Source organism: Schistocerca piceifrons, chromosome 9 (assembly GCF_021461385.2).
Source record: "Schistocerca piceifrons isolate TAMUIC-IGC-003096 chromosome 9, iqSchPice1.1, whole genome shotgun sequence".
NCBI classification, from domain to species: Eukaryota; Metazoa; Arthropoda; class Insecta; order Orthoptera; family Acrididae; genus Schistocerca; species Schistocerca piceifrons.
Window position 1 is genome coordinate 122,780,727 of NC_060146.1, and position 27,583 is coordinate 122,808,309.

Below are 27,583 nucleotides of genomic sequence, written 5' to 3' on the forward strand. Positions count from 1 at the left end.
GACTACCCCATGCATAGGAATGTTTTTAGCGGGTATGGGATTTCGTTTTGCGACAATCGTCCTTCTCACCTATTGTCACGTACAGAACTACTCTTCTTTTTCTTTTAATAAAGGGTCACCAGGCGGCCTTGCGTCGTAACTGTGCCACTGCTCCGAACAAACAGTGACAGTTATTTATCTTCTATACAAGATATTGACGACTGAAGGAGGGCATAATCTTACTATTTTCGGGAGCTCAGAAGCGTGCAAGACAAACATAAAATGCACCTCCGTGTTCAGGGTCGCCAGTGCTGATTGGTCGTGCGGCTCTCTCGCAAACACAGCGCGTCTGCGTACAAGAGTCAGAGCTGCGTTGACGGTCGGAGGTGTGTCGCGCGATGCAAAAACAAGTGTGCCGACACGGAGCGCAGCTGCCACTGTGCAAACAGCAGCTGCAGGTTTTGTGAGGGGGCGTGGGTGGGGAGCGGGACTATATGTAGGCGGCGTACCTCCGCCAGGACTGCCGCTGAAACACCAAGATGGCTCTCTGGAGGACTCTCGCTTGCTTACTGGTCGCCGTCGCCGCCTCTGACGGTCAGTGCTTCGCTTGCGAACTGCTCGCTAGCTGCCACCTGCTAACATTTCGATCGCTTAGTAACTAGCACAGCGGTCAAGAAATTTGTCACGCTATTCTCCCTATCCACCACCCCCCCCCCCCCCTCACCGCCGCCGGAACGGCCTTGCCGCAGTGGATACACCGGTTCCCGTCAGATCACTGAAGTTAAGCGCTATCGGGCATGGCCGGCACTTGGATGGGTGACCCTTAGGGCCGCCATGCGCTGTTGCCATGTTTAGGGGTGCACTCAGCCTCGTGATGCCAATTGAGGAGTTACTCGACCGAATAGTAGCAATTTCGGTCAAAGAAAACCATCATAAGGACCGGGAGAACAGTGTGCTGACCACACGCTCCTCCTATCCGCATCCTTAGTTGAGGATGACACGGCGGTCGGGTGGTCCCGATGGGCCACTTGTGGCCTGAAGACGGAGTGCTCTCTCTCTCTCTCTCTCTCTCTCTCTCCTCCCCGTCCACCAAATGAATGAATGGAACTCTATTCCATAATTTTTATTTCGCTTTTGTCGCCTTATCAGCAACGAGAATACATCAAAATTTTGCGAAATTTTATACTCTCGTATAAACTTGGTAACATAGAAAATACGTAATAATTATGTCTTTGATCTCGATATACACTCCTGGAAATTGAAATAAGAACACCGTGAATTCATTGTCCCAGGAAGGGGAAACTTTATTGACACATTCCTGGGGTCAGATACATCACATGATCACACTGACAGAACCACAGGCACATAGACACAGGCAACAGAGCATGCACAATGTCGGCACTAGTACAGTGTATATCCACCTTTCGCAGCAATGCAGGCTGCTATTCTCCCATGGAGACGATCGTAGAGATGCTGGATGTAGTCCTGTGGAACGGCTTGCCATGCCATTTCCACCTGGCGCCTCAGTTGGACCACCGTTCGTGCTGGACGTGCAGACCGCGTGAGACGACGCTTCATCCAGTCCCAAACATGCTCAATGGGGGACAGATCCGGAGATCTTGCTGGCCAGGGTAGTTGACTTACACCTTCTAGAGCACGTTGGGTGGCACGGGATACATGCGGACGTGCATTGTCCTGTTGGAACAGCAAGTTCCCTTGCCGGTCTAGGAATGGTAGAACGATGGGTTCGATGACGGTTTGGATGTACCGTGCACTATTCAGTGTCCCCTCGACGATCACCAGTGGTGTACGGCCAGTGTAGGAGATCGCTCCCCACACCATGATGCCGGGTGTTGGCCCTGTGTGCCTCGGTCGTATGCAGTCCTGATTGTGGCGCTCACCTGCACGGCGCCAAACACGCATACGAGCATCATTGGCACCAAGGCAGAAGCGACTCTCATCGCTGAAGACGACACGTCTCCATTCGTCCCTCCATTCACGCCTGTCGCGACACCACTGGAGGCGGGCTGCACGATGTTGGGGCGTGAGCGGAAGACGGCCTAACGGTGTGCGGGACCGTAGCCCAGCTTCATGGAGACGGTTGCGAATGGTCCTCGCCGATACCCCAGGAGCAACAGTGTCCCTAATTTGCTGGGAAGTGGCGGTGCGGTCCCCTACGGCACTGCGTAGGATCCTACGGTCTTGGCGTGCATCCGTGCGTCGCTGCGGTCCGGTCCCAGGTCGACGGGCACGTGCACCTTCCGCCGACCACTGGCGACAACATCGATGTACTGTGGAGACCTCACGCCCCACGTGTTGAGCAATTCGGCGGTACGTCCACCCGGCCTCCCGCATGCCCACTATACGCCCTCGCTCAAAGTCCGTCAACTGCACATACGGTTCACGTCCACGCTGTCGCGGCATGCTACCAGTGTTAAAGACTGCGATGGAGCTCCGTATGCCACGGCAAACTGGCTGACACTGACGGCGGCGGTGCACAAATGCTGCGCAGCTAGCGCCATTCGACGGCCAACACCGCGGTTCCTGGTGTGTCCGCTGTGCCGTGCGTGTAATCATTGCTTGTACAGCCCTCTCGCAGTGTCTGGAGCAAGTATGGTGGGTCTGACACACCGGTGTCAATGTGTTCTTTTTTCCATTTCCAGGAGTGTAGACTACGACGCTGTGTTACATTCTAGTCTCCTTTACTAGCTCTTCATTTCTGCCTTATTGCTTTCTTCCTTTCTAACCACCGTCAGCAATGGAGATTCCAATATCATGCAACAAGTCAGAGGGTTGCTACGAGCCGCAGTCATCTCCAGTGCATCCTCTACACTGCCGATACGTTTCAATCACGCGAACCTATTCGTGTTCTACAGCATACCAATGATACAGGTAACCATAGACATCAGCCCTACGCTTCAGAAACCTCACTTCTCTACCAATACACCTCCAGTGACCCCAAGAATATAAGGACTCCGTAAACGCACGCAGTTATTATAAGACCGTTCACACCGATTCTTCTCAGTAATTTCTGATTGTCCCATCAGATAACCTACGTCACATAAATAAGTTCACTGCCAGAGTAGCCGTCTCAACATTAAAGTACAAAATTAATTTTGAAATACGATTTTAATGTTGAGAGAGCTGTAAACGCAAATGAACTCTACATGTTAAGCTACGCTGAAAAGATCTGTATATGACAAAAAATACGGAACCAGTAATCGCCTGTAATAAATCGTAATTGTTTCAGGAATAAATAATCAGTTACAACAGCCATCCAATTGTTCAGCCCTTAGTCAAAATTTTGCACTCAGTTGACATTTTTTTCCATTTATCACACCTCATAATTCTGCCTCATTATTGTCATCAGAGGATATTGTCGTTGATATTATTTTGTCCTCAGTATTAATCCCACTTCTGAGTCCTCCTTTAAGCCTTGTACACACTTTTTTCTTCATCAAAATAATCTGGAGAATTTCTAGAACATCTGATTTATAGAAGCAGCTTCGTTTCGTTTTTGTGACGCAAGAAAGAAGACACACTTGCGGTGCACATTCTTACTTAAGAGCTGTTGTTTGCTATTGTTTGATCAAGCCACCACCGTAGCTATTAGGTTCACGTCGCTCATGCGCAATTAATAAAATCCGTCTCGGAGGTGTAGCCCACATCATGCAGTGTTCTTTTAGGTTGATTTCAGGCGCCTTGCACCACTTTGATGTTTTCTTCTTATGGGTCGCCGTATCCTATGAAACTGTCTTCAGTTGTCCTACGTTTTAAAAAAAATGGTTCAAATGGCTCTGAGCACTATGGGACTTAACATCTGAGGTCATCAGTCCCCTATAACCTGGAACTACTTAAACCTAACTTAAGGACATCACACACATCCATGCCCGAGGCAGGATTCGAAACTGCGACCGTAGCCGTCACGCGTTTCCAGAATGAAGCACTTAGAACTGCTCGGCCACAACGGCCGGTACCTACGTTTTGCTTCCATTGTTAAGAATAACTTCATAACCGGCTTTCTGGTGCCTTTAGCTATACTTCGCTCAAACTGATCGTCCTATAACACTTTCAGTTCCCTTTGTGTATGCTATTCTGGTCAGAAATTTTGAAGCATGAGGTGTCAAACTGATTACAGTATCCTCTAATTTTCCTGCTCTTGCTGTATTTGCGACTGTCTCGATGTTTCGAAAGTCGCATGGTATGTCTTTAACCTCAACGATCCTATACACAGCTTTGATTATTCTTCCGTTTTTGCTACTTTCTCCAATGATGCCAAGTCGTGTATAAATGCTGTGGGAACCCTTATGTTCTTCTAATTGGCTCACATTTTTCTTGTGGCAAGTTAGCGGACAATTTCTTGCCCTAGAAAGTATTTCAGTACTCCATTTTTAACTATCCACTCTGCCTTTCGCGTCTAACCGTGGAATTCGTTTTGCAATCAGATTGTTGACACCTTTACCTCTAAATTTTCATAAAATGTAAAACACCACATTACAAAAAGCTGCTGCTGTGTCTACTTTACTTGTCGAAACCGGTTTCAGTCACATGGTTATCTTCAGTTGAGCTGTACACATGTAGATGACCCCCCCCCCACACACGCACACAATAACATACACGCACGCACATGGACGCACTCACGTGCGGTAGCGTTCTCGCTTCCCACGCCCGGGTTCCCGGGTTCGATTCCCGGCGGGGTCAGGGATTTTCTCTGCCTCGTGATGGCTGGGTGTTGTGTGCTGTCCTTAGGTTAGTTAGGTTTAAGTAGTTCTAAGTTCTAGGGGACTTACGACCACAGCAGTTGAGTCCCATAGTCCTCAGAGCCATTTGAACCATTTGACGCACTCATAAAAACACACAAGGAAGTCTTAACAAGCAGATTGCCATTATTGTTAACAGAGGCGAAGTTTGAAGTTTTACTTTAGAAACGAAGCTTACAAGGCGGAATCCTTAGAGTTAGAAAATGCTTAATTCTTACTACTGCAATGTCACTTCTTGAAACCGTCTTTGTCTTAAAAAATACTGCTAACAAGTGAGGATATTAGCATTTGGTGGAATACAATGACGTTTCTTTCAAATACGAAACTTTGAAAAACTGGCCAAGCAAAATATTTCTCTGGAAGTTGTTTAGATTTTTATGTGTGCTCAGTCTTTCCTTCCCACCATTATTTCTTTATCATTTGCACTTGGTTCATCCCTTTTCTTTACCAAACATTTACGTATTTCTTGTGTTGGCCACAATATCTTCGCAGCTGCCTTTCTTAGACCTTTATTTGTCTGTCCAACTCCCGCGACTATCCTTTTTCGAAATGACCATTGCTGCTCTTAAGATCTGCCTACTGCGTGACTCACTATCTTCAATAGTATGGGAACGTGTTTCTTCATTCCTAAATACGGCAATGTGTCACTGGGTTGTTCCTCAAAATTTTCCTCAAGATCGCTTAACTTCAGGGTCGTCGTCACAAGTTGTAATCTGCAATTAAAGACCAGTGAAGGAAATGGTGCATTAGGTATCTGAGACAAAAAAGTAGAGAACGTTTACGTAAATAAAAAGCTGACATTTGAACATTTGCTGATTACTGATTGAAAGTAAATCCGTTTGATACTATTGATAAGACATACTTACACCACATAAAGATCGAAACGAAACTGAGGAGTGTGTGTAAACACGTGAACCCACACTATAAAACACGAAGTCGATCATATGTGCCGGAAAGGCTGTGACCAGCTTTCTTTCTGGAACGCCAAAGAACTGCGGAGCAGGATATTGTAAAGGCTATAGAAGTTTTCTGGATGTATTGTATGAAAACGTGCTCGTACATGAGAGAAAACCTATGTTGAAAAACGGAATAACGCAGTACCTTCAAAGGTTTCTTGAAAACCGAAAAAATGTGAGATCTGAAGTAGGAACTGTTGGTGGACGTACGCCATTTACCTGACTTCCGTTAAAAGGCTCATATATAAATAGTTTTGGAGTGGTAATGATTTTAAGGCGACTAAACAGTTCACAGCTGTAGAGAGGTATAATAATAGGCATTGAAATTGTGACGTAATGAAGGATTGCAACTAACGTCAAATTGTCGCGAAGGGCATTAAACGCTTGGATACAAAAATCATTACAGTTTTAGCGCAGATAAGAATTAAGCCATCTACACTCTATACATAAGGAAACATTACATGGCGTATATGAGAAGCAGATATCGCAATTCAAAGTAGGTTGTGGGAATGTTCTGTTAAACCTAGTGTAAGAATAAGAAACGTCCGACAACGCTTTTCGGAAATCAACAGCGGCAGAATCACGGTCGGTCAAGAGTGTGGTTCAATGTTCTGTGATATCGTTGCTCACGTTCATTGGGATCACATGACTGTCTTGCGAATTTAGAAACGCTGGGTTCGGAAGGACCATACTCCGTGCCATGCAGGATCTGAAGACCCCACACGACTAGCGCGCGAGAGGAGAGACATATTTCTCGCTGGCGACGTATTCCTCCTCCTGTACACGCGTAACATGATTTCATATATCACTCACAGACCTTCATAAGAAATTAACAATGTTGACGAGACCTTTTCGCAAATCAAGTCGCAGAGCCTGACCGCACCTACCCCTCGAGCCCATCCATGCTCTTTGTGGACTCGAATGCATTCCTCACCGATAGATGACTTTCTGTCCAGTAGTTACATTTAAGAGGAGAGTTTTTATATGGCCACCGTTCTCTCGACTGTTACAGGCGCGACGTACGACTATGCAGACGCCATCAAGAAGTCGATCCTGTTCTACCAGGCTCAGCGCTCTGGCAGGCTGTCCGGCATGGACTCCCTGGTGTCCTGGAGGAAGGACTCCTGCCTCACCGACCAGGGCTGGAACGGGGAAGACCTCACCCAGGGGTACTTTGACGGTAGGTCCTTTCACCATGTTTTGTAGAATATAGGCTATTTTTATATTCAGCTTTGTCTGTTAATACCTAAATGGCAATGTACTTCGAAGCCTTTTGCCAGTTCCAACCTTAGAGATTTAGGCACTGTTAGTCAAGTGAAAAACACCCGCAAGTATTTCTTGTTGTCATACCATGGCTTTCTGTTGTTGTTGTTGTGCTCTTCAGTCCTGAGACTGGTTTGATGCAGCTCTCCATGCCACTCTATCCTGTGCAAGCTTCTTCATCTCCCAGTACCTACTGCAACCTACATCCTTCTGATCTGCTTGGTGTATTCATCTCTTGGTCTCCCTGTTCACCGGCTTTCTGTAATGTAGTGAATATAGAGAATAAGCTCTTCTATTGCACATGTGTGACAGTGTGTATGTGTGTGACTCAGTATATATATATATATATATATATATATATATATATATATATGTGTGTGTGTGTGTGTTTATCCATGTTGTGTGTGTGTGTGTGTGTGTGTGTGTGTGTGTGAGTATGTGTGTGTATGTGTGTAAGTATGGTAAAGCACCTTGGGACCAAGCTATGTAGCAATAGAACTATACAAAAATAGCACACGCAGTAGGAACTCTTGTATCAGAAAGAGTTTATTGTAATATACTGCTGCTCTCGAGTACTAACAGCCCTTTTTCCCAAATCTTCTCTAACTTTTATAGTACACTTGCTTAATTGCAATTTATGTAGGGAAAAATATTAAATGCCAGCTGCTGATATCAAGAACATAATTTCCGAAAAAGAGGAATTTGTTAACATGTAATGTAAATGTTAGTGTTAGGAAGTTTTTTTTTCGAATTATTTGTGTTAGTTTAGTTTTGCAAGGAGGAAGAATGTGAACGATAAATAAAGCAGACAAGAATAGACTAAAAGTTTTTGAAACTTTTACTACAGAACAATACTAAGGATTAGATAGGTGCATGGAATAACGTACGATGAGATACTGAATTGTATGGAGAAAAGAGAAATTTATGGTACAACTTGACTAAAAGGAAGGATTGTTTTATAGGACACGCCCTAAGGCGTCAATAAATAATCAGTTTGGTAATGGAGGGAAGTGTGCGGAGTAAAAATTGTAGAGGGAGGCGAAGAGATGAGTTCAGTAAGCATACTGAAATGAATGTAGCTTTAAGTAGGTATTAGATTTTTATGAATCATTCAGAAACGAAGACCACATAACATATTTCTTTAATTAAGACAACCGGTTTCACAGTCTTTGGAGTCATCTTCAGGTCTTGAACATCTTTTTGCTGTAAAACATGTTCATTTTAGATGGACCTCACGTACAAGATGGCGGCGTAAAGTAAACATGTTTTCTCACAGAAAGATGTTTAAGATCTGAAGATGACTCCAAAGACTGTTGAAACCGGTTGTCTAAATTAAGAAGTATTTTATGTGGTCTTGGATTTTGAATGATTTTTAAGAATTAAAACATCGCCCTTCAATGCTCTCAAAATGAGAAAATTCAATCATGTTCTGAGATGAAGAAGCTTGTGTGGGATAGACTGGCGTAGATAGCTGCAAAGCTTTTTATAGTTCCACAACTAGATTCGACAGTAATGTCAATCAGGTAGACTATAATGTGGGTTACATTTTATCTCTATATTTCGAAAATATTTTAGGTTACATTTCATGCTGAAAATTTATGTGGCAACGCTAAGTAGATATACAATATACTTCAAAACTTTAGACGTGTAGTTTACGCCATTTTAAAATCTTCCAGACATTGGTATTATTGCCGAATTTAATGGCAGATCAGTAGAAGTTTTAAGAGTTATTATAAACTTCCAGCACTCTGGAATAGCTGTGAGTCATCAACTTCTGTTACTTAGTACAACGAAAAAGCAGTCCAAAGATGCAAATTTCGGTTTTTTTTCTTCTCTTGATGACTAGTTTCGCTGTATGCGGTGTAAGTGTTTGCTGCACATTTTTCACATGGTCTTCACATCGTCGGAAATACCATTTTTGACTACGTTTGATGACCTGAAAATGGTTCTCGGCCCGAAACTAGACATCAAGTGAACAAAAAAAAGTTTGCACTGGTATTTCGTTGTGCAGTTTCAGAGTATTGTGTAGGTATACATTAAGATGTCGTTATGAAAGCAATGGAGCACACCCTGAAGGATGTTTCTACATATAACCGTAAAATTAAAGAGGAAGTTATAGATACGAAACGATACCAGATGTGACTGATACAGTTAGTATTAATGAAGTACATTATACATATTCACTGCACTGATGCACAAGGATTAGATCAATATATATATATATATATATATATATATATATAGGTGTGCTGACTTAGCAGGCTCCTTTACATTTGTTACCCTAAGCGAAATGTGAGCCTGAACTCTGGCAAAAGACATTGCCAAGTTGACAGGAGGTGTTTTCGGATTCATATATCAGCAGCTGACTCCTGAAATTTATTACAAAAATGAAATGAACTTTCCTGTGGGTACGGCCTCCAGTCGGATGGACTAGTCGACTGGTGCAACTGACGCCTCTTCGGCTACCTGTTTTTCGATAAGGACGAAAACAATATAACACACAGTCCCCGAGCGAAGACTATCTCCGACCAAACCGGGCATCGAACCTGGGCCGCCTGCATGGCATTCTCCCGTGGTTACCACTCAGCTTTGGAGGCAAACATCTATGACAGACCAAATTTATTTTGTGATGAGCTATTATGACATAGAAATGTCTATCAAACAATTCCAATCAGACAATTCCAATCAGCCTCTGAACGGGTGCCATTGTGACCCAACTTGCTTAAATCCAGTTAATGTAAGGATCCCCATTGGCTACGTTGCATCCTCTTGTAAGATTCTGTAAAATCACGTGCGTCCGTGCAACCTACTGCTGTCACTATTTCTCTCATACAGATAATACAAGTCAGCAGGAGTGTCTAGTACCCTAAACACGTCATAAACGACCTTTACCCGACGGATTACTGACTTCAGGGCTTAAATCATGATTGTGCTAAAATAATGTTACTACGACGCAAAAATATTTACTTTTAGGTACAACATAGGCTTCAAACTTAGCTATATAACAGTACAGAGTGAAACTGGAATGTGCTGCAGAAATAGAGTGACCTCTAAGAGCCGCGCAGGATTAGCCGAGCGGTCTGGGGCGCTACAGTCATGGACTGTGCGGCTGGCCCCGGCGGAGGTTCGAGTCCTCCCTCGGGCATGGTTGTGTGTGTTTGTTCTTAGGATAATTTACGTTAAGTAGTGTGTAAGCTTAGGGACTGATGACCATAGCAGTTAAGTCCCATAAGATTTCACTCACATTTGAACATTTTTTTGAGCTCTAAGAAGAGTGTCATTGCAGCTGGCGATTACGTGAAGTTCACCTTCCCACTGTCTTTCGCGCTGACCATGCTATCGTGGGGCGCCATCGAGTACGAGCAGGGCTACACTCAGGCTGGTGCAATGGACGGCGTGCGCGATACCATCAAGTGGGGCACCGACTGGCTGCTCAAGGCCCACACCGGCCCCAACGAGATCTACCTGCAGGTGGGCAACGGCACCGCCGACCACGCCTACTGGGGCCGCCCGGAGGACATCAACTTCCCCAGGCCAGCCTACCGCCTGGACACGGAGAGACCTGGTGAGTACCAAATCTCCTGGCCAAGTGGGGCCTCATGGAGCACATCAACTTCCCCCGGTTGGCTTAACAGCTGGACATGACCTGGTAACAAATCCGAGTGGGGCCTCCTGGAGGACATCAACTTGCCCTGGTCGGCCTGACAGCTGGACATGCAGAGACCTGGTGAGTACCAAATCTCCTGGACGAGTGGGGTCTCCTGGAGGACATAACTTTCCCTGGTCGGCCTAATAGCTGGACATGCAGAGACCTGGTGAGTACCAAATCTCCTGTCCAAGTGAGGAATCCTGGAGGACATAACTTCCCCTAGTTGGGCTAACAGCTGGACATGCAGAGACCAGCTGAGTACCAAATCACCTGCCTGAGTGGGACCTCCTGGGGCACATCAACTTCCCCAGGCCAGTCTACCACCTGGATACGGAGGGACCAAGTGAGTGGCGTTTCATTCAAGTCCAGGACACGATTCTATTGTAAAATGTAAACATTAGCGGACCGAAATACCGAACTCTGGAAATGTCGAACCTGTTCAGATATATAGGGCCATTTTTCCATGATCGGGCGAATTTCTGTATGAAATCCAATGTTTCGTTCCCATCTGTGTAGTACATTCTCATGGAGCCTTGTAGTTTTCCCAAAGTCCGTTGGACATCCTAGCTCGCTACTGACTGAAGCGTTCCATTTCTGCAATTACCTAGTGTAGAGACATGTTTTGAAAATTCCTATACAATTGGTCATTGTCGGTTGCTGTCGACCGCTGTTGCTATCATATCATGATGGAAGTCTGATATATATCTTCTTCAGCTCCAGTATCAAGATACCATTTACAGTCACACCTTATTGCAATCGATTATTGAAAAACAGAGACATCCCTATGGCCTCTGTGTTTGTCCTTTCCTGGTATCAGTTTGTGGCTGCCAGCACCTGAGTCTTATCAGGTCGAATCCTGTGGTTTCCTGCCTGATCTGTCTATTTCTCCCCTTCTACAGATGAGCCTGTGTTCGTCTTGTCGTTTTACCACTATTCTTTTAGTAATAATCATGAACACGTCTCCAGAACTACACGGTTGTCTGTAAATTTCTGATTCTTGCATGATCTTTCCATCCATCTGCAAGCGTCCCTGACCGACTTTAAATATTACTGTATCATCCTGGTGGGTTTTTAAACTACAGCGATATGCCATATATATACAGGGTGAAGAGAAATTCGCGCACTCTGACTTCGCAACGCGATTCCTAACATACTGACAATACAAAAATGTCAGTCACAAAATTTCGTCCTGCGCATATTACTGGCAGTAAATTGACGTCAAAGACTGGCATTCTGGCAGCACTGTAATTCTACCTCTGTCAGTATATGCTGTGCAGTTGATATGTTAGCATGCGGGAGACGAGGCGAATTTGTTGAATTTGCTGAATGTATCCTGCGTGGTACGGTACCTGGTGTCTTAATCGCCATACAGCGATTGCAGGGTGTCTTCAAACATTTTGCATTTGCATACTACGAAGACAGAAATGTAATTACAACCATTTTCATTGGTCAGCTTTTAAAGAAGCCTTTTGCACTTCATGGACGCGAATTGTTTCGCACTACGGTATCTGCTTGATTCCAAACCTGTTTCATGTGTACGCTGCCCCAATAGTCCCATCGATTACTACCAATTACTATTCTTGCCACGTTCAGGTGCACTGCATTTCGTTAGGGTTGTACTATGTAAATGTGAGATACATATGGCTTAAGTAAAGGTGTTACTACAATATTATTTCACAGAATGAAATTGGCAAATGAAAACAAATGCACATAGACCCACGAGCGTTCGACCTCCCGTATGTTAACCCGAAACGCTATCCACTGCACCATCTGCACACCACTAGTCCTGTGTTCTGACAGACATAGTTGCCGTATCTGTGATTACAGTGTTACCAGATTGTCAGTCTCTAACGTCCGTTTACTGCCAGAGATATGCTCAGAAATTTCAATTTTGATAGACTCATTTTTGTATTGCTAGTGTATGAGGAATCGCACTTTAAAGTCAGTGTGCGCGAATTTTTCTTGAAAAGACCAAACACACACACACACACACACACACACACACACACACACACATATATATATATATATATATATATATATATATATATATATATGTATTACTATAATAAACGTCTGGACAGAGACACACATACACCCACCCACCCATATACAGGGCGTTACAAAAAGGAACGGTCAAACTTTCAGGAAACATTCCTCTCACACAAATAAAGAAAAGATGTTATGTGGACATGTGTCCGGAAACGGTTAATTTCCATGTTAGAACTCATTTTAGTTTCTTCCACCTACGCTCAATGGAGCACGCTGTCATGATTTCATACGGGATACTCTACCTGTGCTGCTAGAACATGTGCCTTTACAAGTATGACACAACATGTGGTTCAAGCACGATGGAGCTCCTGCACATTTCAGTCGAAGTGTTCGTACGCTTCTCAACAACAGATTCGGTGACCGATGGACCAATTCCACGGCCTCCACGCTCTCCTGACCTCAACCCTCTTGACTTTCATTTATGGGGGCATTTGGAAGCTCTTGTCTACGCAACCCCGGTACCAAATGTAGAGACTCTTCGTGCTTGTATTGTGGACGGCTGTGATACAATACGCCTTTCTACAGGGCTGCATCAGCGCATCAGGGATTCCATGCGACGGAGGGTGGAAGCATGTATCCTCGATAACGGAGGACATTTTGAACATTTCCTGTAACAACGCTGGTACGTTCTGTTGCTGTGTGTTTCCTTTCCATGATTAATGTGATTTGAAGAGAAGTAATAAAACAAGCTCTAACATTGAAAGTAAGCGTTTCCGGACACATGTCCACATAACATATTTTCTTTCTTTGTGTGTGCGGAATGTTTCCTGAAAGTTTGGCCGTACCTTTTTGTAACACCATATTTATATATAGTTCCGGAAATAGCCACACAAGCGTTGTATTACGTTGTTTTGTTTTGTCAGATGACAGTCACCAGATAGTCAGTGTTTTGTTCCTAGTTGTACCTAGTTACTCGAGTAAACATGGCTATCGCAAGACTTCCATTCGATGAAAGGAAGTCAGTTTTGAAGTGGTATTTTAAGTACAAAAACATTAATGAGGTTCAACGGCAATGGTGAAATGAGTATCAAGCAGAGCCACCGACACGTTTAACGATTCGTCGCTTTCAACAATTCAGTCGCTCACCACAAAAGTCTGTGAGAGCGTTCCCGTGAAACTGGAGGGAGTCGCCCAAGTGTTCGGCGAATTTTGAAGACAGCAAAGTGGAAGTGCTACATCCCACGATTGCTACACGCAATGAACGAGGACGACCCAGATCGTAGAATGGAGTACTGCGAGTGGTTTACTAACATGGTGCGCAACGATGAAGAGTTTGCAGACATGATTGTATAGTCTAATGAGGCACAGTTCAAACTCAATGGTACAGTAAATTTCCACAACTGCATCTACTGGGCCGCCGAAAATCCGAACGTCCATGTAGAAAAACCGTGAATTTGCCTGGAGTAAATGTGTGGGTTGTCTTACCGGGGCTTGATTGGGCCATTCTTCTTTGACGGCACAGTTACTGATGAGATGTACCTTCAGAAGCTTCAGATATCTATTTTACCTGTCACCAGAGACTTATATGGAGACGGAAGGGTTTACTTTCAACAAGATGGTGTCCCAGCCCACTACCAAAATCGTGTTAGGGCGTATCTCGACGAAAATCTACCAGGGATGGATAGGCTGTAGAGGTGCAGTGGAGTATCCACCACGTTTCCCAGACCTAACTGCTCTGGGTTTTTACCTGTGGGGAGCACTGAAGGACGTCGTTTATCGACAAAAGCCACGCACATTGGATGAACTTCGAGAATCCATCGTACATTCATGTGCAAATATCCAACTGAACACGTTGCAGTCAGTAGTTCGTTCTCCAGTTCGGCGGCATTGTTTTTGTGTGGATGCTAATGGTGACCGTTTCGAACACCTATAATGATATCTTTAAGTTGGACTTTAAGCTACACTTTCACCAAAAATGAGACAACTCCGTCAATTAGTTTGCAAGTTACGGACTTTTAAACAGTGGATACATTTTTTGGACCTCTCTGTATATATAGTCAAGAAAAAAAAAACATTATTTATAACCCCTACACACCCATCAGGTTATGGGGTACCCGACCGCCCTGTTTCGTGGCAGCCTTCAGGCACGTCCCGACCGACTGCACTCGGCGATTACAGTGCCGGCTTGTTGTGATTTTCTAACCTTAGCTTCATAGAGTTTGTCCTGAAAGTTCCTCCTTGGTTTTGCACAGAAACAAAGAGGGTTTTCTTTGGCTGTTCTAGTCGTAACAAAGCCAAAAATGCAGAGAAATCTGTGGACAAAATTCCGACTAATGAAAGGAAAGAAGTATACCAAAGTTCAGCTAATTAAGCAACTAAGAGCCGGTGATTTTCGTAATTCTGTAAGAATGGATGAATAGTGCGTTTCGGAGCTGTTGAAATCAAATCTTTCTTAACAAAAAAGGAGTCACGAGAGAGGCTGTTACCTACATTGATTTCTTCCTCCTGGCAGAAGTTAAGATATCAAATTCAGTGCTGTTGTAGTCCCACAATTATTAATTACAATGATTTGCGAAACATGCAAAGTGATTTATAGTACCTACAGAAATACATAATCGCAATGCAAAGTTAATTTACGTAGGATAAAGACATGTAAGTTTAAAAAACTCATTTAAATTCCAAGGAAGTCTGAACATGGCGGTTGCGCACATTACATAACAAATGCATCAGGTACATAAGGTATGAACCATTTGGCAACTGTTAGAACACTAAAAAAGCTCCACACTTTGATTTCTTCATGTGAAATCTGGGAAGGTGCTATGGCGTGGTAAGAAACTGAAGAGCCGAATGTGATTTTAGTTCTGAACTTCTTATGAAGTTTGTGACATAAGCTGCTGACAGCGAGTTTTTCTTGAAACTAACAAATTTGTGGAAAATTGTCGTCCTTTCCTGAAATTGTTAGATTAAATTCTAAGGAATTTAAAGCTTTCGTTGATTGTAGTCTTACCACGAAACTAATCTGGACAATATGTAGATTTTCCATGTACTGCTTGGGCGTTAGCTTAGCAAAATAAAAACAAAATCCGAAAGTAAGTTGTTACTGAGTCAGTCTTAAACACTGTGGTATTTAATTTCGGTGCGAATGTTTATTATAGGGGTGCCATCACACTGATTGGCTTAAAGAAGATAATATTTAATTTTATTTTTTAAAGCTGTCTTCAGGGCACAGCATCGACACATCTCTTCGGTTAATTCTGTATCACTTGAGTTCATTCTCTGGCTTACAGCAGTATTTCGATGGATAAATACCTACGTGGGATTTGTGTTTCCAGACGTAAACTTGCTGACTGGAACATCAGATATATCGCACGTAACGCGAGCACAGTCAGTAGTCGGGCGTGCCGCGTAAAGTTTGCCGTGACTGGACTCACGTAGCAGACAGAGCGCGTGCACTTAAGAGGAGGAAGATGACGCACACTTGGAATCGCTCTGTCCACAGGGTCGGACTGCGCTGGGGAGGCCGCCGCGGCGCTGGCCTCTGCGTCGATAGTGTTCAGCTCCGTGGACGCCACCTACTCGGCTACGCTGCTCAACGCGGCCAAGGAGCTCATCGCGTTCGCCGACAACTACCGAGGACGCAGCGTCGACTCCGTGCCCGACACGGCAGAGTTCTACGCGTGAGTAGCCACTCAGAAATACTAGCGGGCGCCCTACTCTATAAAAACACAAGGCAAGTTGTAGAGAGTGGTAAGTAGCGCTCACCGCCACGCTACTTGCGGTGGCTTGCGGAGTATGCACGTACGTGTTGAAACACATGTGACATCGAAATAAGTGTCCAAGAAATAGAAAAGCAACTGAAATCACACGACAGAGGAAAGTCCACTTGACCTGACGGGATACCACTTCGATTCTACACAGAGTACGCGAATGAACTTTCCCCCCTTCTAACAGCCGTGTACCGCAAGTCTCTAGAGGAACGGAGGGTTCCAGATGATTGGGAAAGAGCACAGGTAGTTACAGTTTTCAAGAAGGGTCGTCGAGCAGATGCGCAAAACGATATCTCTGATATCGATCTGTTGTAGAATTTTAGGACATGTTTTTTGCTCGCGTATCATGTCATTTCTGGTAACCCAGAATCTACTCTGTAAGAATCAACATGGATTCCGGAAACAGCGATCGTGTGAGATCCAACTCGCTTTATTTGTTCATGAGGCCCAAAAAATATTAGATAGAGGCTCCCAGGTAGATGCCATTTTCCTTCACTTCCGGAAGGCGTTCGATACAGTTCCGCACTGTCGCCTGATAAACAAAGTAAGAGCATACGGAATATCAAACGAGCTGTGTGGCTGGATTGAAGAGTTTTTTGCAAACAGAACATAGCATGTTATTCTCAACGGAGAGACGGCTACAGACGTTAAAATAAGCTCTGGCGTGCCACAGGGGAGTGTTATAGGACCATTGCTTTTCAAATGGTTGAAATGGCTCTGAGCACTATGGGACTAAACTGCTGTGGTCATCAGTCCCCTAGAACTTAAAATTACTCAACCCTAACTGACCTAAGGACATCATACACATCCATGCCCGAGGCAGGATTTGAACCTGCGACCGTAGCGGTCGCGCGGTTCCAGACTGTAGCGTCTAGAACCGCTCGGCCACTCCTGCCGGCACCATTGCTTTTCAGAATATATATAATGACCTAGAAGATAGTGCCGGAAGTTCCATGCGGCTTTTTGCGGATGGTGCTGTAGTATACAGAGAAGTTACAGCATTAGAAAATTGCAGCGAAATGCAGGAAGATCTGCAGCGGATCGGCACTTGGTGCAGGGAGTGGCAACTGTCCCTTAACATAGACATATGTAATTTAATGCGAATACATCCTTTATTCTATGATTATATGATAGCGTAACAAACACTGCTAGCAGTTACTTCTGTAAAATATCTGGGAGTATGCGCACGGAACGATATGAAGTGGCATGATCATATAAAATTAGCCGGCCGAAGTGGCCGTGCGGTTAAAGGCGCTGCAGTCTGGAACCGCAAGACCGCTACGGTCGCAGGTTCGAATCCTGCCTCGGGCATGGATGTTTGTGATGTCCTTAGGTTAGTTAGGTTTAACTAGTTCTAAGTTCTAGGGGACTAATGACCTCAGCAGTTGAGTCCCATAGTGCTCAGAGCCATATAAAATTAATTGTTGGTAAGGCGGGTGCCAGGTTGAGATTCATTGGGAGAGTCCTTAGAAAATGTAGTCCATCAACAAAGGAGTTGGCTTACAGAACACTCGTTCGACCCATACTTGAGTATTGCTCATGAGTGTGGGATCCGTACCAGGTCGGGTTGACATAGGAGACAGAGAAGATCCAAAGAAGAGCGGCGCGTTTCGTCACAGGGTTATTTGGTAAGCGTGATAGCGTTACGGAGATGTTTAGCAAACTCAAGTGGCAGACTCTGCAAGAGAGGCGATCTGCATCTTGGTGTAGCTTGCTGTTCAGGTTTCGAGAGGGTGCGTTTCTGGATGAGATATCGAATATATTGCTTCCCCCTACTTATACCTCACGAGAAGATAACGAATGTAAAATTAGAGAGATTCGAGCGCGCACGGAGGCACTGCAGCAGTCGTTCTTCCCGCGAACCATACGCGACTGGAACAGGAAAGGGAGGTAATGACAGTGGCACGTAAAGTACCCTCCGCCACACACCGTTGGGTGGCTTGCGGAGTATCAATGTAGATGTAGATGCAGGATACCACTGTGAGACAGCTTGAAGCAATATAGCTTGGGCGCACATAGAGAGTAGGCTATGCCCGTAGTTTAGGCCAGCGTGAAGCGGCTTGAGGTAGCTCAAAGAACTTGCCTGTTTGCAGCGCTTAGTGGCAGTCACGTAGCAGCACTTACCGCACAGGAAGCACGAAGCCTGCCTGTAGTCGAGTCAGCGAAAGAAGATCCCTGACAGCGTTGCAATGTGGTATGCGCGGCTGCTTCGTGCGCCTACTTTAACTCGTCACGTTACGCGGTACTGGACACATCACTATGGCAACGTCCCAGTGTTGTCACAGCTCTATAGACGACTATTGTTTCCGCCTGCAGCCTTTTATGTTTCGCAGCCGAAAGCTGGCAGCAGCGGTGATTGCCGTTAGGAATCTTCTTCTTCTCATGACTTCACTGCAACCAGACATATCTTCCCTTTAAAAAAAGTTCATTTATTTCCCACTGGAATTATGTGACTTTTGTAAATGTTTGTATAATAATTTAATATGTCACAATCGGTTAGACATGCACTGTCCACTCACGTTAATGTGACCACTGGGCAAAAGCATGAATAAACACCTGTCGCAGCGGGAGATGTGCACGAAGCGAGCCAGTGAGGTTGACGTCTGGAATGTACGAGGCGTGTTTTTCAAGTACCGTTTTGAAATTAAAAAAAGACGTGCTAAGATATCTCAATATTTTTATTTTTACATGAAAGCTTGTACCTTAATCTACGCACTGACGCCATTACAGTCTGATTCTTCCTTGTTTACGTTGTGTACTGAGTGTTTAAGATGCCTCCGATAATCGTGAGTCCCGCCGACTATGAAGTACGGGCTGTTATAAGATTTCTTAGTGCTAAAGTCCTAAAGGCGATAGATATTCATCGTGAGATCTGTGCAGTTTACGGAGAAACCGTTATGAAAGATGGAATGGTAAGAAAGTGGGTGAGAGCATTTAGAGATGGCTGCGCAAATGTGCATGATGAACAACTGAGTGGGCGTCCTTCGGTCGTTAATGAAAGTTTGGTGCAGGAAGTGAACAATAAGGTGAGAGAAAACAGACGTTTTACGATTTTCTAATGTTTCTCGTAGTGTTTTGTATGGCTTTGTGCCTGAACACTTGAATTACCGAACATTGTGCTCACGTTGAGTACCGAAAATGTTGACGGATGTGCGCAAAACCAAAAGTTTAGACAGTGCATTGACTTTCCTTGAGCGGTATCACAACGACGGTAACGATTTCTTAAGCCAAATTGCTACGGGCAATGGAACATGGGTGGCCTACGTCACACCAGAAACAAAGCAACAGTCCACGGAAGTTGAGCAAGGGCGTCGTTTTGCTGCAAGACAATGCTCGTCCGCATGTGGCGAATCAGACCAAAGATCTCATCCCGTCTTTTCGATGGGAAACTCTAGATCATCCTCCGTACAGCCCCGATCTTGCCCCCAATGACTACCATCTGTTCATGCAGCCTGGGCGTCAGCGTCTTCAAGACGATGACGAAGTCAAAACAGTGGTGATGCAGTGGTTAACAAGTCAGGCGGCAGACTTCTATGAGGAGGATACTCAAAAACTGGTACAACTTTATGACAAGTGCCTCAGTATTGACGGAACTTATGTAGAGAAGTAGATTAAGGTACAGGCTTTCATGTAAAAATAAAATTATTTAGATATCTTAGCACGCATTTTTTTAAAATTTCAAAACGGTACTTACTTAAAAAACACACCTCTTATCAATAGGGATGTGGAGCCATTACAACTCCAGTGCCATGTACATCTTCAGTAGCCTTTTTGGTTGAGAATCCATGGCACGAACAGCCCAGCCGATGTCGTCCCACTGCATCTATATTGAGTTTGAATCCGGAGAGTTTGGTGACCAGTGGAGTCTGGTAAACCTATCAAGATTGTCTTCAAACCACGTACGTGCACCGCGAGCTGTGTCGCATTGTCCTGCTGGTAGACGGCATCGCGCTGAGGTAAAACAAACTGCATGTAAGGGTGGACATCGGACCCAACAACAGAACAACAGAAGCGTACTTGTGTTCCAGAATGGCGAAGTCACGAAGGGGATATCACGAAAACTTTCCCCAGATGATAATGCTCCCTCTTCACGCTTGGACACTTTGCATTCAGACGTTTCACGCTGTACATGTCAACGGAAACCGGTCGGCTGGATATGCTGAGATGGTTCAGATCGATCTGAGCACTATGGGACTTAACATCTGAGGTCATCAGTCCCCTAGAACTTAGAACTACTTAAACCTAGCTAACCTAAGGACATCCATGCCCGAGGCAGGATTCGAACCTGCGACCGTAGCGGTCGCGCGGTTCCGGACTGAAGCGCCTAGAACCGCTGGGTCACATGGGCCGACGGGCATTGTATGGCTGGTAAACAGTTGCAACGCTTAAGTTCTGCCATCCTGGTGACCGTGAATGCAGGGTTTTTGATAACGCTTTTAAAGGATATGGCGTATAACAGTGCAGATTGGATTCATCCTTTAGGTATTTAGGATCTACACTACTAGCCATTAAGATTGCTACGCCACGGAGATGATGTGCTACAGACGCGAAATTTAACCGACAGGAAGAAGATTCTGTGATACGCAAATTATTAGCTTTTCAGAGCATTCACACAAGGTTGGCGCCGGTGGCGACACCTACAATGTGCTGACATGAGGAAAGTTTCCAACCGATTTCTCATACACAAACATCAGTTGACCGGCGTTGCCTGGTGAAACGTTGTTGTGGTGCCTCATGTAAGGAGTTGAAATGCGTACCATCACGTTTCCGACTTTGATGAAGGTCAGATTGTAGCCTATGGCGATCCGGTTTATCGTATAGCGTCATTGCTGCTCGCGTTGGTCGAGATCCAATGACGATGTTAGCAGAATATGGAATTCGATCCCTGCGAAACCCTAGATTTCAGTACGATAATGCACGACCGCATGTTGCAGGTCCTGTACGGACCTTTCTGGATACAGAAAAATGTTCGACTGCTGCCCTGGGCAGCACATTCTCCAGATCTCTCACCAACTGAAAACGTCTGGTCAATGGTGGCCGAGCAACTGGCTCGTCACAATACGCCAGTCACTACTCTTGATGTACTGTGGTATCGTGTTGAAGCTGCATGGACAGCTGTACCTGCACACGCCATCCAAGCTCTGTTTGACTCAACGCCCAGGCGTATCAAGGCCGTTATTACGGCCAGAGTTGGTTGTTCTGGTTACTGATTTCTCGGGATCTATGCACCGATATTGCGTGAAAGTGTAATCACATGTCAGTTCTAGTATAATATATTTGTCCAATGAATACCCGCTTATCATCTGCATTTCTTCTTGGTGTAGCATTTTTAATGGCCAGTAGTGTATCACAAATGGGCGTTCATCACAGGGGCCTACAAAGCTGCGTGTTTTCGATGGGTCAAAAAACAAGGGAAGTGGCCAGTAAGTGACTGCCGGCGTGTTGCACGGTACGACAGGTCGCGAGTTTGCCTCTTAAGTTCAGAGAGTCGAATGGGGCGTTTAACTTGCAGAGTGTGGAGAGTGCAGTCCACGCTCAAGGAGGTACTGAGACTTTTCGGGTGTGTTTCTCGTACCTGGTTTTGGATGTAGTCATTCAGATTACTCTGAACACGTATCAGAAAACGCAGGGCATTCAATAAATCATGCAACACTTTTTTTATCATAAAGAAGGTTGGTTTCATTGAGAAATCCAATACACCATATTATTCCTCATTCTTTTAGCTACAATAGCCCAGTGTTCAAAATAATCTCCGATGAATGAGACAGTCTTAATAAGAGAGGCTGTATACCCGTATGGTAACAGTCTACTCATCGACGTCGAAGCCAACTTCTTGCTGCATCCATCCCTCATCATCCATGCACTGCTTCCACACAGAGGTCCTTCTTTGCTCTTTATGGTCTTCCGTTAGGTGGCGATAAACCCAGAGGGCACCCACTTTTGCTTGCCTCAACTAGTGAACTTGTGTGTCAGCAACACCAACAGTGATGTCCAGTTGAGCAGCGCCTGGAATGAGACTGTCCACACGTTCCAACTCTGCAGGAGTCACAGGTTGCACGCGGGAATTGGGACAGGTTTCCGCAACCTTGTTGCGATGATGGCAGGCGCCTCGCCCAGTGACTCATCGTGCTTTTGTTCACTGCCAAATCTCCGTAGAAATTCTGGAAGCTCCTCTTAATATACATGTTGTTCCGGTTCAAATGGTTCAAATGGCTCTGAGCACTATGGGACTTAACTGCTGAGGTCATCAGTCCCCTAGAACTTGTTGTTGTTGTGGTTTTCAGTCCTGAGACTGGTTTGATGCAGCTCGCCATGCTACTCCATCCTGTGCAAGCTTCTTCATCTCTCAGTACCTACTGCAGCCTACATCCTTCTGAATCTGCTTAGTGTATTCATCTCTTGGTCTCCCTCTACGATTTTTACCCTCCACGCTGCCCTCCAATACTAAATTGGTGATCGCTTGATGTCTCAGAACATGTCCTACCAACCGATCCCTTCTTCTAAAGTTGTGCCACAAGCTCCTCTTCTCCCCAATTCTATTCAATACCTCCTTATTAGTTGTGTGATCTACCTATCTAATCTTCAGCATTCTTCAGTAGCAACACATTTCGAAAGCTTCTATTCTCTTCTTGTCTAAACTATTTATCGTCCATGTTTCACTTCCATACATGGCTACACTCCATACAAATACTTTCAGAAACGACTTCCTGGCATTTAAATCTATACCCGATGTTAAAAAATTTTTCTTCTTCAGAAACGCTTTCCTTCCCATTGCCAATCTACATTTTATATCCTCTATACTTCGACCGTCATCAGTTATTTTGCTCCCCAAATAGCAAAACTCCTTTTCTACTTTAAGTGTCTCATTTCCTAATCTAATTCCCTCAGCATCACCCAACTTAATTCGACTACATTCCATTATCCTCGTTTTGAGAAACTTAGAACTACTTAAACCTAACTAACCTATGGACATCACACACATCAATGCCCGAGGCAGGATTCGAACCTGAGACCGTAGCGGTCTTGCAGTTCCAGACTGCATTGCCTAGAACCGCTCGGCCACTCCGGCCGTCTGTTGTTCCGGTTTTCTGCCAAAATCTGTGCTCAACGACATTTCTGTGTTTGGACGCCACAGACAACACTTTGTAGGCTAAGTACAGCGCTACCTTTATGAAAGTACAGAGGCTTAAGTGGGAATATTCCACTATGTTCGACAATGGAAGCCGGTTGAGAAAAATAAGTGTTGTATGACTTTTTGAAAGCCTCTCGTACTTATTTTAGCTGTCTCGGTCACCAAATGACGCCCTACTTTGTACATCTTCATGATGAGCCAGCTGTGGACTTTCTAGTCTCCCTGACCACACTACGGTTCTGATGCATTCCCCATCTGGCGAACACCCAACCGCACTTCGAGTGGGCAGCTAAACCAACCCATAAAAACCCAGTGGAAGTATTTGAATTTTCCATAAAACATGTCAGTCATCGATTTGGTAGCTCGACGGAATCTGATCACCATTGAGTGGCTTCAGCCGGATATGGCGTACGGGAAGAAACTTGTGAGCTCCCTTCGTAGCTCAGTTTAGGACATTATCAACTGTAGGGGCGGTGTTGGGTGGTGAGTGATTTCTCCGGATGTGAGTAATAATTTTTTCTAGATGTGTTTTCTTCCGCTTGGCAGGTCTAGCAGCTACGACGACGAGCTGGTGTGGGGCTACACGTGGCTCTACAAGGCCACCAACGACCAGACGTACCTGCAGCGGGTGTACGCCCTCATCCAGGAGTTCAACCTGCAGTTCGTCAGCGCCCTCAGCTGGGACCAGAAGACCATCGGCACCTTCGTAAGTGAACTGACTCGCTTGTATACTATTTACGCGCGCAGCGACGCAGTAAGACTAACAATAACAAAAATTTAGCGGAATTTGCCATAAAGTCAGCATATAGAGAGCGATCATGACGTACATAATTCTTATTTAATTGTCTTGATCCAACAACATTTTCAATAGTATTACTGGTTTCGCCTATGCAATAACCATCTTCAGGCTCTACAGTAAATGCACAAGAAAGTGCATTACTAACTGCTATATTAAGAGATGAGAACCAAATGAGCGAAGTTATAACAAAACACAACAAACCTCTCGTTTTGCTGCACCACAACAACTTATTATATATAAAAATAGCACGAATCGAAACTGCCACGCATACTTCAACCAGTTAAATATAGCATGCAAAGCAATGCCAAACGTCGCTGATGCTTGCATGACGTACAAATAAGTGTAGAAAATAGTTAAAAGCAAATCCCTTTAAAGCACCTCTTCAAAATATTGTCAGTTGTATATAAGGAATCAAGATTTCTAAAACAAAAGCTTAGTAAAAAATGTATTCGTCTTCTGACAGTTCAGACTGGTCGGAATTTCACAAAATTTTCAAAAACTAAACATAAACTACAGAGATCATTATAAAATTGAATATATTGTGTTGGATCTAAAATCGGATGATAAAGAAAGATGACGGAATACGCTTCGACTACAAGCATATAGTCCTGCTTCTCATAATCTAGTTTTAAAAACTTGAGGCTGTGACAAGTCACATCACCAATTGCCATCACGGTGGCAGTAGGGTGTCTCCAAAATGGTGCCTTTTTGTAAGTGGGTGGGCCAGATCTATGATTAAGATGCATTCTCAGAATAGACGCTGTTGTTTGCTTGCTTGTCTGGAATATGCAAACCGTGGCTGTAAACCAGCGTATATTTTACCTTTCCTACTTAGGCTTTCGTTTCATTCTTTCTGTCACGACTGAATTGCTGTTTTATTTTCGGGAAGTAGTATGTGTATACTACTTTTCTGTCCACGTGTCTTCCTCTGCTGACTGCATCTCTCGCCAGTCGCTCTACTTTTGCCACTTTATTTTTTGCCAGAAAGAGATTTAATCCATATCAGTTCCGTAATTTCACCAGTTTTATTTGCTTGAAGATTGTGACATATTATGTGAGGATCTATTTACGAGGACTTTTGTTCCAGTTTTTGTAACTGATTTCAGAAGGCTTGATGAGAAGGAGATTATGCCTATTTTGGCAGTTTTGAAGTTTCTAGCATAGGAGATATCTACATGATATCTGGGTATTTGCCAGGCGTCAGGTTTTCCTGACGAATGCGATGTAGCCGAGTGTCCAAATCTAGACACTGTGGCAGATTAGGAACACCGAAAATATTTTATGAAAGGCTGTGTTTGATTGCAGTTTTTTAAGGTTCTTGAGTACGATCAAATGAACTATACGGATCCCGATGGTTATCATTCTAGGCAGTCAGTAAAGACACTATGGTGGATGATGACGAATCAATCATTCAGGCGCTGTGGGGGTTGGCAAACATATCAATCTTAAATAAATAAGTCTGGTTCGGAAACTGTCAAATGCCACAAAGCGAAATACGTGGTGATATGGTTCTTGAAGTACAGTAAGAAGACCTTCATATTATTTAAATCTGATCCCTTGTAATGTTAGGAAAAGGCGACGGTGGATTATTTGTATAATGTACACCTGGCTATCCACTACAGGCAGGTTTCATAAGATGCCCTAACCACCTTACCCACCTTGCAGGAACGCCTGGTTCTAACAATACTACAGTTCATGACAAGTGTTTTCACTTCCCTAGCGTCACTGACTTGGTTTGCTTACCTCGCGTCTTCTAAAGTTGTTTCGCAGATCTCATACCGACTGGCTTCCTCTCCATATAGGCGCAGAATACGAAGTGGAAACAACAAACTGTGCTAAATTGAAGTGGCAGTATGTGAGAAAATCCAGTACTACTAAATTAAGTTATAAAAATGTGATGCCACTTGAATTTTATTCGTTGAAGTGATGTGGTCATAAAGAAGCGTCAAGTAAATGCCTGATTACGTCCATTGATTAAATCAAATTCCGCGGAAGCTAACTATGTTCAGAGCTTTGCAAAAACAGACATAATGTCTTATGGGATAACAGCAATCAGTGATTTTATAATGTTACTTAAAATCCGTCTTGATTGCAAATTTATTTTTTTATTCATATGACCGGTTTCGGTTCATTCAGAACCATCTTCAGATCTGATATTTCAGTTACAGGAGTAACCCGTCCAAATCTAGCAACTTTCACATGCTACGTAGCATCAGATCTGAAGATGGTTCTGAATGAACCGAAACGGTCATATGAGTAAAAAAAATAAATTTTGCAATCAAGACGGATTTTAAGTAACATTATGTTCAGAGCACCGGAACAAGACGCAATATAATGATTCACGGTATTACAATACGTTGAAAACTTCACCAAGGCACTGTTCAGCACAACAAATGATTCTCGCTCATTATACTATACCCTCCAAATCTTCTAGTGAGTTGTTAGACAAATCGTTTTCCGAGGCTCTGTTAACTGCAAAGAAAAATTATCAGCATCGGACTGCACTTCACCGTCTCGGCACTTGTTTCCTCGCTTGTACTCGGTAGAAGACTCGTAGATACTTACAGTAAAAGTTTGGCGCCTGCTTATTCAGTGCGCATTTCTGATTGGTCCATCGTCTTCCACCAGCAACGACTGAGTAAAAATGTTCTTCTCATTTACGTTTTTACTTTGCCTAATGACTTTGTGAAGTTATTACTAACAATCAATCAGTGCAGCTAATGTTGACGGTATGTTATAAGGAGCTTAGTAGTATTCAAATAAGAAATATTGACTAACAACATTGTACTGCTTCGCCTCACGCTCAGTATGTGTGATTCCTAGCTGTCTGTGCGGTACTCGAGCACGACACAGTCGCCGCTAGCAGGCGCGTTCCGACGCTGTGAAAGCATCTGCCCCACAATTCCATCCACGTTGCTCTCTCCATACCTTGCTACTACTAAATGTTGTTGTCCGATAGATAGCAAGTAAAAAGAAAATAAAATTTAGGAGAAAAATGTGGCAGAAACACCATTACTTTTTATTATTCAAGTTGACTGTACCACACCCCGCTAGTTCCAGTCCCAAGATTCAAAGGACTCGATTTTTGCCAGTAATTGCTACAGTTGCAAGTGAAAAAGTTAGTGATGTATGCCGTGAAGAATAGCTTGGGAAACAGCACAAAGAGATAGAGTGAAGAGCCAAAGAAATCGGTACATCTGCCTAATATCGCGTAGGGCCGCCGCGAACAGCCACAAGTGCCGCAGCACTACGTGGCATGGACTCAACTACTGTGTGAAGTAGTGTT

The 27,583-nt window shown here is 44.2% G+C and overlaps 1 protein-coding gene across 1 annotated transcript in view; it reads left to right on the top strand.

Moving 5' to 3' along the window:
* The first annotated feature begins 480 nt into the window (after window positions 1–480).
* The window catches only part of LOC124717307 (endoglucanase 20-like), a 41,494-nt gene continuing 14,391 nt past the window's right edge, over window positions 481–27,583 (top strand). The window contains exons 1-5 of the mRNA XM_047244133.1: window positions 481–573; window positions 6,708–6,875; window positions 10,245–10,523; window positions 16,099–16,276; window positions 24,045–24,204. Coding sequence (XP_047100089.1) covers window positions 519–573; window positions 6,708–6,875; window positions 10,245–10,523; window positions 16,099–16,276; window positions 24,045–24,204 — 840 coding nt within the window. The 5' untranslated portion in view covers window positions 481–518. The remainder of the gene's footprint in view (window positions 574–6,707; window positions 6,876–10,244; window positions 10,524–16,098; window positions 16,277–24,044; window positions 24,205–27,583) is intronic.